A 14368-nucleotide genomic window follows, 5' to 3' on the forward strand; every position below is an offset into this window, starting at 1 on the left:
TAGCTAATTAGCAGCTCCATTTTATCCGAAATTCCCTCTTTCGGCTGGAAACACACATGATGTTATCGATGAAGTTTTTGCTTCTTTTTATAGCTAAAATTAGGTCTGTATCCAGCAAGAAGAAGTACTACAAGTTTTTCCTTTATATTTTAGGTCCATGCTGGATCCAAGCATGGCATGGGGACTCCAACTTTGCACACATGGGGCAAACTGCAAAGTGTCTCGGTAAGATTACTGCCAATGATCGCCAATAATAACTATACGTAACCATGCATATAAATGAATAAAAAAGTAAACTCGCGGCTGGGGCAGCATCTACAACTATTTAAAAAAAAACAAAAAAAAAAAACACACACACACGAAAAAATACTCCATTAAATAAAAAACTACCCACCATTGTCCTGTATTGTAAAAACATGAAGAACAGCCTTGTCTTTGCACCGAGCATAAGAATCATCAGTTGTCCATAAATTATTAAATAGGATTCCCAGCATTAAGGAACCTCCAGTGCAACATGAGACCCCTGTAATGGGGCGGTCAGACGTTACAGCTGCCGTACGACTGCGGGTGACATCATGGTCGCTGGATACCAGACAAGACCGAGTGTACAAAGAAAGATCCTACAGGACATTGTGACTTTAGGTTGGAGCTACGCAGACGCAGGTCGTGTGGTCAAAGGTGCTGCTGCTACATTGCAGCAGTTTGCAAGTCAATGGGGAGTCTTTTCAAAGGAAAAAAATTGGAATCATTGGGATTTTTTGGCAATTTGCTTCATGCAAAATTTTACGCGTTGCAGTGCGACCCCATTCACTTGAATTGTGCCGTGATGTCGCTGCGGCACGTTGCGATCTTTAGCTACATGACCCGTGTCACTGCCGTGTATCCCCAGCATGATTTTCAAAGGCATATCCAAAAATCTAGAGCAGGAATACAGAACAGTCCAGCAGATGTGGAAGCACTGGTCAAAGCATGACCTAGAATGCGTCAGGTTATACAGCGCTTTACCAGGATCCTGGAATACTAGAGGTGTTGCATTGCAACATTGCGTCTAATGGATTTCCTAATGTTTTCTACCAAGACTGCAACACAGCATCGCAATTGTTTCCACGAGTGTTAGATTTTCTGTTGCTGGTCACAAATCGCACAGTCCATACTTGCCATAGACTTCAATGCAAGTCAGACGCAGTTACGACATGTCTGAGAACTGGAAGTACCTTTCATTATATATAGTAAAATTGCAGCTCTAAAATTGTTGTACACAACTACACTGTGTAACCCCAGCCCAATACGTAGCCTGTGTTGCAATGTTTATTGCTGGCTGCAGAAAGAGCCAACTGAGAATCCATCAGTAAGCTCATTCTGAGGGTCTGAAGTTAGAGTTTTTTAAATCTATGTCTGTTTTAGAGCTCCTCTCTGCTGATTTTTGACCACAGACTATATCAACGTTGAATGCGCAAGGAAGCAAAGAGGCCGTGCAACAGTTTTCATGAAACTCAATTGCAAAAATGATTTTTAGCCCCAAATACATTAAATTAAGTTACAAAAAAAAAAAAAAACTTGTTCTCAAAAGGAAAAGTTGCTGAGAGCAAGGCCACACAGAGGTTGATGAGGTTTGTGCCATCAGTAACTTGTGCATAAGACTATTATCCTTTCTGAGCACAGGCAGGTACCATGCACACAGCACAGCCATATGCACGGATCCGGGATGGCGGCACATACAGTCCCCACAGACCTGTGCCCCAGCCATAGTGCCCTGTATTAGGGCACAGTAAGAAGGCCGTATGAATCAGGGCGAGATGGGAATGCAGTGCACGGACTGGCTGGCGGCTCTCCATCCCGAGCATGGCAGCTGCATAGAAATACAGGAAGCTGTCACGCTCGGGACGGTGGAGTCGCTGGCCAGTCCATGCAGTGGTCGACTCCCACGACCATTTCACTTTGAGTTCATTCATAGGGATCGGCGGCAGCAGCCATAGTTGGTGTGTTCTTAACCATTCCTGGTAAGCAAAACCAACACGTGTTTTTTTTCCACCACTTTTACATGCTTGTCGCCACCAATCTATCACAATTGTACTCTTTCCCTGCCTGTTTAGTTCCTGCCTCCATAATGAAATCCGTGCCATGCAGAGGCACAGTGAAGCTCCGTACACTTCTATGAGAGCTGTATTGTGGCTGATGTACACATCCGTAGTATATTTGTTTGAGCCTTTAAAATGCCGATCGTCCCATTCCCTTGCAGCCTTGGGATGAGGACACCACCACTGGTCTAGACGGCTAATCACAGCATACCTGTTCGATCTGGACCCCATATCCCTTCCACTGAGAATCCCACGACGTGTTCCGGTATATGTCGTCCACACGGTCAATCAGCTCAATCTACAATTGTTAAGAAACAATGAATTACGCTGGTAAAAACAAGAATACAGATCAGAGCACAGAATCAGTGTAAGAAAATAATGAAAATCCACTTTAGTACAAATATGACTTAGGCTAGTTTCACATTAGCGTTTACAGCCGCAGCGTCGGGCTGCGCACGGCCGCCGCTAAGCCCCGCCCCCTGCCGCACCTCCGCCGGTAGCTCCGCCTACGGGCTGCATGCGTCCTGCGTCCCCTATCTTTAGCACTGGGGACGCAGGCCGTGCGCAGTATGCGTTTGGCGGCGCATGCGTCCTTTTGATGCTGCGCCGAGCGCACCAAATTGCAACCTGTTGTGTTTGGCGCTGGTCGGCGCAGCGTCAAAAGGACGCATGCGCCGCCAAACGCATACTGCGCACGGCCTGCGTCCCCAGTGCTAAAGATAGGGGTCGCAGGACGCATGCAGCGTCATGCGTCCGTAGGCGGGGCATAGCGGCGGCCGTGCGCAGGCCGTCGCTGCGCCCTGAAACGCAAATGTGAAACTAGCCTTAATTAACAAGCAAATACCAATGGTATCAAATGAATTTGAAGGGACACAGTGTAATACTTCATTTCCCCTGCGGTGGCGTTGCAGGCAAAATGAACACTATCTTACAGGTTTTCCCACAAATTTCTACTAAACTGCTTGGGATCCCGACACATAGGCACTTTGGATTTCTGCTGATTGTCAACAGACCCTTCTTATAAAATAGAGATGAAAAAGAAATCGGAGAAGCCCTTTAAAACACAAATGCAGATGATTACTTACCAAATAATTGATGGTGGTGCTTTCTTCCTTCCGCCCCATGTATTTGTAGAAGCGATGATCGGCCACCACCAGCATCTTACATGTGTTCTTATTAGGATCTGGAGGAGATTTTTGCCTTTTCTCCCGATGTAAATGTTCGGGATCTGAATACAATAGAAACAAATGTTTATTATTAATGGCGGAGGTTTAGTGACGATTATTAAAGGGGTTTTATAAAGACACTTAGCCACCAGAGCATTAATCCCAGCACATATCATTGTGTTTGCCCCTCAAATTTTATGCAATTTGCTTTATTTCCTTCTTGTAAATGCTCTGCACCGAGCTTATCAATGTTTTTATGCCATTTAAGAATTTTTTCATTTATAAAATATGAAAATTGCCTCTTCAGAGAGGAAGAGGACTTGCACTGTATAGCGCCACCTGATGGAAGCAGCCATCCTACAAGTCACTATTGACCCTTTAACGAGCCTTGCAATATGAGTTAGGAAAAAAGCCAAATCAGGATCTCAATTTGCAGACACTGTGTTTCGGGGTGTTTGCCCCTCATCAGTGAAAAGTATGAGATCTGATTTGGCTAGGTGAGTGGCTCTGGACTGGGGCCTAAGGGGGAACGTTTCTCCTTGTGGACAGTGACATACCAACCCTGGCATGCCAACGTAAGGACGCTTATATATTGGCATGCCACGGCTGGTATGTCACTCTCCACAAGGAGAAACGTGACTTTATAAAAAGGTGTGGAGCTAATACATTTCTATTGTAACCTAAATGTTTAACAGGTTGCAATTTCTCCAAATTTCACACATATGTCTCAGGCTCATTTCTAACATCGAGAGGTGTACTAACCACATGGAAAGCCTAATACTGTTCATTAACTTAAAGGGGTTGTCACCAAAACAAAACACCTATTCAGAAGAATAGATGATAAATGAAAGATTGCCATAGGTCTAACCAATCGGACCAGCACCAACCAAGAGAATGAGGGCCCCAAAGTCCCTTGTGTTAGTGAGCATGTGCAACCACTGCTCCATGCACGGTCCACAGCAGCAGAGGTCACACATGCCCACTACCATCTCAATTCACAAAATGGATTTTTGGTCTACCCCATTTTTTTGGAAAGCTGGTGGATGCAACAACCAGTTCCCGGGCAATCAAATGTAGTTCTAGCCTTGATGTGCAGACATTTTTTTTATAAAATCTATTACTGAACTACTGAGTCCAACTACATACACTTATACCACTGGGCAGACGAGCATCTGAAGCAGACACGAGTTTGCTGCTCCCCTCTTGTGATAAAGGATAGATCACGAGAGCAGATGTAATAAACCAATATAAAGGCGTGTCTATGTGTATTAAGCAGCGCTTGGTAAGGGTCCAGGCTAGTGCTCTCCTACAGCTGTAAACCACAACTCCCAAGATGGTCCAGCACATGGAGTTTTGCAACAGTTGAGAAGCCACAAGTCAGGGATGCGCTAAAACACCCTACACAGCCGAGAATATGGCGGAGCCATCGGCCGGTATAAACACAGCAGCAATGAGAGCAAACACTCCTTTGATAACACCATTTATGCCATCATTGGCAGCATACAGTGGGTACGGAAAGTATTCAGACCCCTTTACATTTTTCACTCTTTGCTTCATTGCAGCCATTTGCTAAATTCAAAAAAGTTCATTTTTTTCTCATTAATAATGTACACTCTGCACCCCATCTTGACTGAAAAAAAACAAATGTAGAAATTTTTGCAAAATTTATTAAAAAAGAAAAATTGAAATATCACATGGTCATAAGTATTCAGACCCTTTGCTCAGACACTCATATTTAAGTCACATGCTGTTCATTTCCTTGTGATCCTTCTTGGGGTATGTGCACACGCTGCAGATTACCCTGCGGATTTTTCCGCACGGATTTGGCTAAATCCGCAGGTCATATGACCTGCGTTTTATCTACGGATTTTCTGCAGATTTTGTGCGGATTTCCCCTGCGTTTTGACACCTGCGGATTCCTATAATGGAGCAGGTGTCAAAACGATGCGGATCCGCACAAAGAATTGACATGCTGCGGATTTAAATCCGCGGAAAAATCCGCAGCATGTGCACAGCGCTTTTCATTTCTCATAGACTTTAATGGTACTGTACAACGAAGCAGAATCTGCTGCTGATCCACAGGGCCAAATCTGCGGCGGGTTTGCAGCAGAATCCGCAATGTGTGCACACACCCTTGAGATGGTTCTACTCCTTCATTGGAGTCCAGCTGTGTTTAATTAAACTGATAGGATTTGATTTGTAAAAGGTACACACCTGTCTATAAAAGACCTCACAGCCCAAAAATTATGCCCAAAATTAGCACCGACAGGCGATATACTAAGCGCCACTTGGCTCTTCTTTAACCCCTTTCTGACATCCGACGTACTATCCCGTCCACGGTACCCGGGCCCGTATGACCGTGGACGGGATAGTACGTCGGGCCCTTTAATGCGATACCGCGACTAAAGTCGCGGTGATCGCATTAAAATTCCGCCGCCATCTCACCTTAGAAAAGATGGCGTCGGCATCCCGGGCTGCGATCCCGTCCCCCCCGGCATCCAGAGCGCTGTGATTGGCTGTTCAATTCTGAACAGCCAATCGCAGCATTTCTCATTGTTTCAGCCAATCAGCTTGGCTGAAACAATGATGTCCTAGGCTGGGATCGAGTACCGATGTACTCGATCCTAGAGCCGGTGCCTGGCAACGCCAGGCACCGGCAAAAAGCACCCGGATTGGCGCGATCACCGATCTGATCGATCGCGCCAATCGCAGTGCACAGCGGCGCTATATCGCCGCTGTGCCCTGCCAGTACCGGCCAGGATCGGTGCTATATTAGCACCATGTGACCGCTCTGTGCCCTGCTGGTGACCTGGGCATGACCTGCCTAGTAATCGGAGCTACGAGCTCCGATTCTAGGCAGTTGCCATGGTCACCAGGCAGATCAGGGATTGGTGGGATCGATGTAATCATTCGATCCCACCAATGACAGGTCACAGCAGCGATGTGACCGCTGTGACCTGCCCCCTGACCTGCCTCTGACCTGTCTGACCTGTCTGCAGGGGTCCTCACTCTAGCTGAGGATTCCTGCAGAGAGGTCAGACGCAGCAAGAGCTCCTGTGCTGGGTATTGTGGTGCCACAGCTTGTAGCATCACAATCCCTGCAGAAGAAAGAAGAAGAAGAAAGAAAACTACAATTGTAAGTGTTAATTGATCCCTGATCCCCTGCCCAATCTATCTTCATCCCCCCCTTACCCCCTTCACCCCACTTTTGCGCCACCTCCGTGCGCAGCCGGCGAGCGTTGATCGGTGACGCAGTTCACCGATCAACACTCGAGCTCGCTTTTTTTTCCTTAGCCCCCTTTGCGCCACTTCCGTACACACATCCCGCAGCCGCAAAAGTTGGATAAGTGACACACGTCACTTATCCAAGCTTGTGCCTGCCGTTTTTTATTTTTTTCACCCCCCTTTGTGCCACCTAACTACAACCCTAACTGTTGATCCCTGCCCAATCTCTCTTCATCCACCCCAATCCCCCCATCCCCCTTCTCCCTATTTTTACCCCCCTCCACCCAACTTTTGCGCCACCTCCGTGCGCAGCCGCCGAGCGTTGATTGGTGACGCAGTTCACCGATCAACACTCGAGCTCGCTTTTTTTCCTTAGCCCCTCCGTACACACATCCCGCAGCTGCGAAACTTGGATAAGTGACACAGTTCACTTATCAGAGTTTGTGCCTGCCGTTTTCCTTTTTTTTTTTCCACCCCCCCTTGCGCCACCCCGTGCGCACATCCAGCAGCCTAGTTTTGATAAGTGACACTTATCAGCTAGGGCCTGCTGTTTTAGACTTTTTTCCACAGCTTTTTCTTTACAGAAAGTTTACACCAATCACTCCCCCCCCTCACGTACACATACAGTTTTCAATAAAGTGTACACCCAAGCACCATATTTACACAAAAATGTCATCAAATTCATCCCAACAGCGCTATACAATGGAGGAGGCATATGCTATACTTGCCTCCGACACTGATAGCGATTTGGATGACGATCCGACTTTTCTTTATTTTTCGGATTCTTCATCCTCTTCTTCTTCCTCTTCCCCATCCTCATATTCCTCCTCGGGTCCTGCGGAACCGCCACGCAGACGCTCCAGGACAGAAGATGAGGCAGCGCCCACCATGCCCGCAGCTGACCCAGTGCTCCCCATATGGACCTCGCCCCGTGAAAATTACGAGCCACTGATTCCTGATTTTGTGGCAGAATCAGGAATCAAGTTTGACACCACCGGCCTCACAGAAATTTACTTTTTCAAAGTCTTTTTCTCTGAGGATTTTGTTAACCTCATGGTGGAGCAAACTAATTTGTACACTCGTCAATTTTTGGAGCAAAACCCGTGTTCAACATTTTCAAACTGGTCTCCTGTAGACGCAGTTGAAATGACGCAGTTTTGGGGCCTGGTCCTCCATATGGGGATACTGAAGAAGCCGGAAATTCGGCAATATTGGAGTGTTGATATTTTATACAACACTCCAATATTCCGAATGGTCATGGCCCGGACGCGTTTTGAGGCCATCCACAAGTTTCTGCATTATACTGATAATGCAGAGTGTCCCGCACGAGATGACCCCAACTTTCACCGTCTGTTCAAAGTTCGGCCGGTCATCGAACACTTCAACAAAAAGTTTGCTGAAGTGTACATGCCCCAAAGGGACATTTGCGTGGATGAGTCCTTGGTTCACTTCAAGGGAAGGCTGCGATTCCGTCAATACCTGCCCAGTAAGAGGGCCAGGTACGGAATCAAACTGTAAGTTGTGTGAGAGTACCTCAGGGTACACCCACAAGTTTAGAGTTTACGAAGGGAAGGACACCCGGATTGAACCCCCTGAGTGTCCTCCTTTCCTGGGAGTGAGTGGGAAAATTGTGTGGGATTTGGTGCACCCACTGCTGGATAAAGGTTATCACCTCTACACTGATAACTTTTATACCAGCATCCCACTCTACAAATCCCTCTCTGAGCGACGTACCGCAGCCTGCGGTACTGTCCGCAAAAATCAGAGAGGCCTCCCGAAGACGCTACTTGGGCAGATGCTCCGAAAAAGTGAGAGCAGAGCCCAATGTAGCGACCACCTGCTGGTGGTCAAGTACAAGGACAAGAGAGATGTCCATCTCTTGACCACCATACACGGTGATGGCAGTACCCTCTGCACTGTACGGGGTACCTCTACACAGGTCCTCAAACCGACATGTGTAGTGGGGTACAACAAAAACATGGGGGGAGTTGATCGCTCCGATCAACTCCTCCAACCGTACAATGCATTGAGGAAGGCCAAGGTGTGGTACAAAAAGCTGGCCGTGCACATCGTCCAAATGGCAATGCTCAACGCATTCCTGCTGTCACAATGTGCATGCCCCAGCGATACGTCGTACCTTCATTTCCAGGAGGTAGTGGTTAAGGCCATGATGTTTGGCGCTCAGGAAGGAGCGGGCCCCAGTACTTCAGGAACTGAAGGTGCTCGTATTGTCCCAGGTCAGCATTTTCCGGGGTTGGTCCCGCCAACCCCAAGAAAAGGTAAGCCGCAAAAAAGGTGTCGAGTGTGTTACAAAAAAGGAATACGCAGGGACACCACTTATCAATGCGACACCTGCCCCGAAAAACCTGGCCTGTGCATGAAGGATTGCTTCAAATTGTACCACACCTCCATGCACTACTAATTTACATTAGATTAGTTGGGGGCACATCTAGATTTGTTCTTTGGGGGTCTAGTATCCAAAATGATGTCATATGTGGGGTTTTTTCCTGTTTAGGCACATCAGGGACTCTGCAAATGGAACATGACGCCAGCAGACCATCAAAGTCTGCATTCCAAAACAACACTACTTCCCTTTCGAGCCCCGACGTGTGCCTAAACAGTTTTTTCCCACATGTGGGGTACCAGAGTACCCAGGACAAATTGGACAACAACTTTTGGGGTCCAATTTCTCCTGTTACTCTTGGGAAAATTAAAAATTGGGGACTAAATTATCATTTATGTGGGAACAAAACAGGATTTTATATTTTCACGCCTGGGCATTATAATCTTTAGTGAAACACTTGGGGGTTCAAAGTGGTCACCACACATCTAGATAAGTTCCTTAGGGGGTCTAGTTTCCAAAATGGGGTCACTTATGGGGGGTTTCTACTGTTTAGGAACATCAAGGGCTCTGCAAATGGAACATGACGCCCGCAGACCATTCCATCAAAGTCTGCTTTCCAAAACGACATTACTTCCCTTTCGAGCCCTGACGTGTGCCCAAACAGTAGTTTTCTCCCACATGTGGGGTATCAGGGAACTCAGGACAAATTGGACAACGACTTTTGGGGTCCAATTTCTCCTGTTACTCTTGGGAAAATTAAAAATTGGGGACTAAATGATCATTTATGTGGGAACAAAACAGGATTTTATATTTTCACGCCTGCGCATTATAATCTTTAGTGAAACACTTGGGGGTTGAAAGTGCTCACCACACATCTAGATAAGTTCCTTAGGGGGTCTAGTTTCCAAAATGGGGTTACTTGTGGGGGTTTCCACTGTTTAGGCACATCAGACGCTCGTCAAACGTGACATGGCGTCCGATCTCAATTCCAGCCAATTTTAAGTCAAACGGGGCTCCTTCCCTTCTGAGCCCTGCCATGTGCCTAAACAGTGGTTCCCCCCACATATTGGGTATCAGCGTACTCAGGACAAATTTGACAACAACCTTTGGAGTCCAATTTCTCCTGTTACCCTTGGGAAAACAAAATATTGGGGACTAAATGATCATGTTTGTGGAAAAAATATGATTTTTTATTTTCACGCCCGGGCGTTATAAACTTCTGTGAAGCCCTTGGGGGTTCAAAGTGGTCACCACACATCTAGATAAGTTCCTTAGGGGGTCTAGTTTCCAAAATGGGGTCACTTGTGGGGGGTTTCCACTGTTTAGGCAAATCAGACACTCGTCAAACGCGACATGGCGTCCGATCTCAATTCCAGCCAATTTTAGGTTGAAAAAGTCAAACGGGGCTCCTTCCCTTCTGAGCCCTGCCATGTGCCCAAACAGTGGTTCCCCCCCATATATTGGGTATCAGCGTACTCAGGACAAATTTGACAACAACTTTTGGGGTCCAATTTCTCCTGTTACCTTTGGGAAAATAAAAAAATTGTTGCTAAAATATTATTTTTGTGACTAAAAAGTTAAATGTTCATTTTTTCCTTCCACGTTGCTTCTGCTCCTGTGAGGCACCTGAAGGGTTAATAATCTTCTTGCATGTAGTTTTGAGTAGCTTCAGGGGTGCAGTTTTTAGAATGGTGTCACTTTTGGGTATTTTCTGCCATATAGACCCCTCAAAGTGACTTCAAATGTGAGGTGGTCCCTAAAAAAAAATGGTTTTGTAAGTTTTGTTGTAAAAATGAGAAATCGCTGGTCAAATTTTAACCCTTATAACTTCCTAACAAAAAAAATGTTTCCCAAATTGTGCTGATGTAAAGTAGACATGTGGGAAATGTTATTTAGTAACTATTTTGTGTCACATCTTTCTCTGTTTTAAGGGCATACAAATTCAATGTTTGAAAATTGCAAAATTTTCAAAATTTTTGCCATATTTCTGTTTTTTTCATAAATAAACCCAAGTTATAGCGAAAATTTTTTACCACTAAAGTGAAGTACAATATGTCACGAGAAAACAAATCTCAGAATCGCCTAGATCCGTTGAAGCGTTCCAGAGTTATAACCTCATAAAGGGACAGTGGTCAGAATTGTAAAAATTGGCTCGGTCATGAACGTGCAAACCACCCTTGGGGGTGAAGGGGTTAATGATAACCTATGACTTGCTAAAAAAAAAAAAAAAAAAACTGAGCAAAATAACTTGTAAAAATCCCTCCGCTCCCTTGATTCTGCCGCTATTCCTTTTTGCATCGCGCCATTGCAGAGATATCCATATTTGTTGATTTTGTATGTGAAATCTCTGCTTGCAGAACAACTCAGCAATTCCCTTTGTAGAAAAGCAGAACTTTCTATTTCCGTTAAACGGTGTGTAAATTAGGACGTGACTATCACAGAGAGGCCGAACTCTCAGGAGAACCCGCTGTAATCCAGAAGGAGCGGCCGCTCTTAATTAGCAGCCGTCTGCCGGATAAAATATTCAGAGACTTCACGTAACAGTGCAATGACCAAGTGACCGGCTACAACTGCCCCTCATCATGCCCCTTATACAGAGAAAACACCCTGCACGACAAACAAGGAAAGCCCCCCGCAGTCGACATCTATAAGCTTCTGGCGACGGCAGGGAAGACTCGTTCTGCACTTTGCGGAGGATTTCCGGTAATGGCCGACACTTAAGGCTCCAGCTATAAATGAATAATCAGGCAAATGATAGACATTACTCTGCAGCACCTGACACACATAAGGGGAGCATTGGTGGAGCAGTGCATTAGTACATCTCCCTGGCTCCAGTCCACAATACATATCCTCCGTAGATCTCTGCACACCCACAGGCTATCCCCGAGACTCACCGTCTGGCCCGCAGCCACCGCAGGGTGCTCCATAGTCTCCATTTTTCCTTTCTTCTTTCAAAAGTCATAATGTTTTCTTATCCACCCATTGACAGTCATACGTGGCTCGTTTTTTTGTTTTTTTGCAGGACAAGTTGTATTTTTCAGTACCATTAATTTCACCATATAATGTCAGTACAATATAGCAGTGAAATGACCCCAATAAAACTCACAATTCTGCCAATTTTTCTTTACTTTTACGGCATTCATTGTATGGTAAAAATGACTTGACAGCATGCTGCTCCTGGGCAGTAGGATTACGCCGATACCAAATTTTCTATACTTTATTTAAATTTTAGCAAAAAGAAAATTTCAGAAACAAATAAAATGTGGTTGTGTCCCCTCTTTCTGAAATTCATTACTTTATTTCCATTGATAGAGTTCTATGAGGGTTTATTTTGGTTTTTTTGCTGTACTTTTTATTTATACAGTTTTGGGGTACCTGGTGTTTTGATTGCTTTGTTGCATTTTCTGATACAGCGTTTACCCCTGTCTGTAGCATTTCCCCTATGAAAAAGAGGTACTGAAGGGTAGGGCAATGTGAAATGGTGCAAATCCAGTCTGACTTGGCATTTCAGAGCCCCCATACCAAGATGAGCTATTACCTATTTTTTGGATAGGGGATTACTTTTAGTGATGGGAATAATTCTTCAAACGATTGTGTGGTGCGAGCTTAACATCAACACAAATACACAATGTGAATGGGGCCCGTCGGTGATCTCCGCTCTGGGAGCCAGCCCAGCTATAGGGACTACATAGGACTAATATTTTGGAGAAAATAGCCTAGAAAAATTTTGAGACCTTCGTAGGAATTATTTTTAGAATAAAATAGAAGTATGAGTTCACTTCATTTTGCAATCATGATCTATCTTGGCAGAGAGAATAAAAACAGCAGTCAGCCGGCGTGTATACATTTTATAGTGATTCATCACGGTCATCGTCCGCTGTGGTCAGCTCTGGACAGACTTCATGGAGGAACGAGCCTTCACCAGCATCAGAAACCGTGGAAAATATAGGAATATATTCCCCTTCAGCCCAACACCTGCAGATAATCCTTCTACCCGCAGAAGCGGATGACTGGACAGCACTGGAACTGCGGTGGTGCGGAAGGGGAGTACAAGCTCTTCTTATTTTACTCAGGGGACTCGGGCATTGAGGAATGGGTTGCTAAAGTAGTGGATAACCCCTTTAAAATGTACAGTGGGTACGGAAAGTATTCAGACCCCTTTAAATGTTTCACTCTGTTTAATTGCAAGCATTTGGCAAATTCAAAAAAGTTCATTTTTTTCTCATTAATGTGCACTCTGCACCCCATCTTAACTGAAAAAAAAACAAATGTAGAAGTTTTTTGCAAATTTATTAAAAAAGAAAAACTGAAATATCACATAGTCATAAGTATTCATACCCATTCATACCCATTGCTCAGTATTGAGTAGAAGCACCCTTTTGAGCAAAGTTTTTCACACCTGGATTTGGGGATCCTCTGCCATTCTTCCTTGCAGTTCCTCTCCAGTTCCCTCAGGTTGGATAGTGAACGCTGGTGGACAGCCATTTTTAGGTCTCTCTAGAGATCCTCAATTGGGTTTAGGTCATAACTCTGGCTGGGCCAGTCAAGAATGGTCACAGAGTTATTCTGAAGTTACTCTTTTGTTATTTTGTGCTTAGGGTCATTGTCTTATTGGAAGGTGAACCTTCGGACAAGTCTGAGGTCCAGAGCACTCTGGAAGAGGTTTTCATCCAGGACATCTCTGTACTTGGCCGCATTCATGTTTCCTTCAATTGCAACCAGTCGTCCTGTCCCTGCAGCTGAAAAACACCCCCATAGCATGATGCTGCCACCACCATGTTTCACTGTTGGGATTGTATTCGGCATGTGATGAGCAGTGCCTGGTTTTCTCCACACATACCGCTTAGAATTAATGCCAGTGTTACACCCGGTCCCTGTCTTGGTTCTGCGCCTTGGTCTGCCGCTGCTCCCCGTTCAGGGCACTCACCTCGTGCCTTGCACGCTGTGCCTGTGCAGCTGCCGGCTCACTGTGTGTCCCATCCTGCTTCTCAGCGTTCAGTGCTCTCCCCTTCCCCTACCTCCTGGCTTCCTGTTGGCAGGTCTTCAGCTAGAGCTATTAGGGCATGCGCGCACGCCCCCCTGGCTTCTTAAAGGGACAGCATGCATTTTTCAAAATAAGCAATTATTCAATGGCAGCGCACTGGCTGTTATTTCTGGCCTCTCCTCCAAAGGGAGAGCGCCGGAGCAACGAGTATCAATCATTGCTACATCCGGTTCTGTTGCTAACCTGTCTGCGCTGCGTAGCAGTCTGTGCATTTTCTTATGCTGTCTGTCTCCACAGAAATAGCTGAATCATGATAACCCTAGTATCATGATTAAGAGTGCTTAGCCACTCAAAACGCGTAGATCGATCGCATGCCTTGTAACTCATGCTGGCTTTTAAAACTTATTTCTATTGAGTGAATAAAGAATATTTTTCACTACATCGTGGAGCTGGACAAAGTTTTTTCTCATAACCATGGTTATACCTGCAATCATCTGGGCGAAAGCCATCCCGTTCCGCCAACAGCCATCCGAGTCCGAGAACTGAGTCAAGGTAACCGGAGACCGCTACA

The 14368-nt window shown here is 45.6% G+C and overlaps 1 protein-coding gene across 1 annotated transcript in view; it reads right to left on the reverse strand.

Moving 5' to 3' along the window:
* The window catches only part of ADAM17 (ADAM metallopeptidase domain 17), a 108492-nt gene that overhangs the window by 60325 nt on the left and 33799 nt on the right, over nucleotides 1-14368 (reverse strand). The window contains exons 7-8 of the mRNA XM_073568206.1: nucleotides 3164-3306; nucleotides 2290-2376 (exon numbers count right to left, since the gene is read on the reverse strand). Coding sequence (XP_073424307.1) covers nucleotides 2290-2376; nucleotides 3164-3306 — 230 coding nt within the window. The remainder of the gene's footprint in view (nucleotides 1-2289; nucleotides 2377-3163; nucleotides 3307-14368) is intronic.

Source organism: Dendrobates tinctorius, unplaced genomic scaffold, assembly GCF_039654945.1.
Source record: "Dendrobates tinctorius isolate UK_male_01 unplaced genomic scaffold, ASM3965494v1 ptg000021l, whole genome shotgun sequence".
Classification (NCBI taxonomy): domain Eukaryota; kingdom Metazoa; phylum Chordata; class Amphibia; order Anura; family Dendrobatidae; genus Dendrobates; species Dendrobates tinctorius.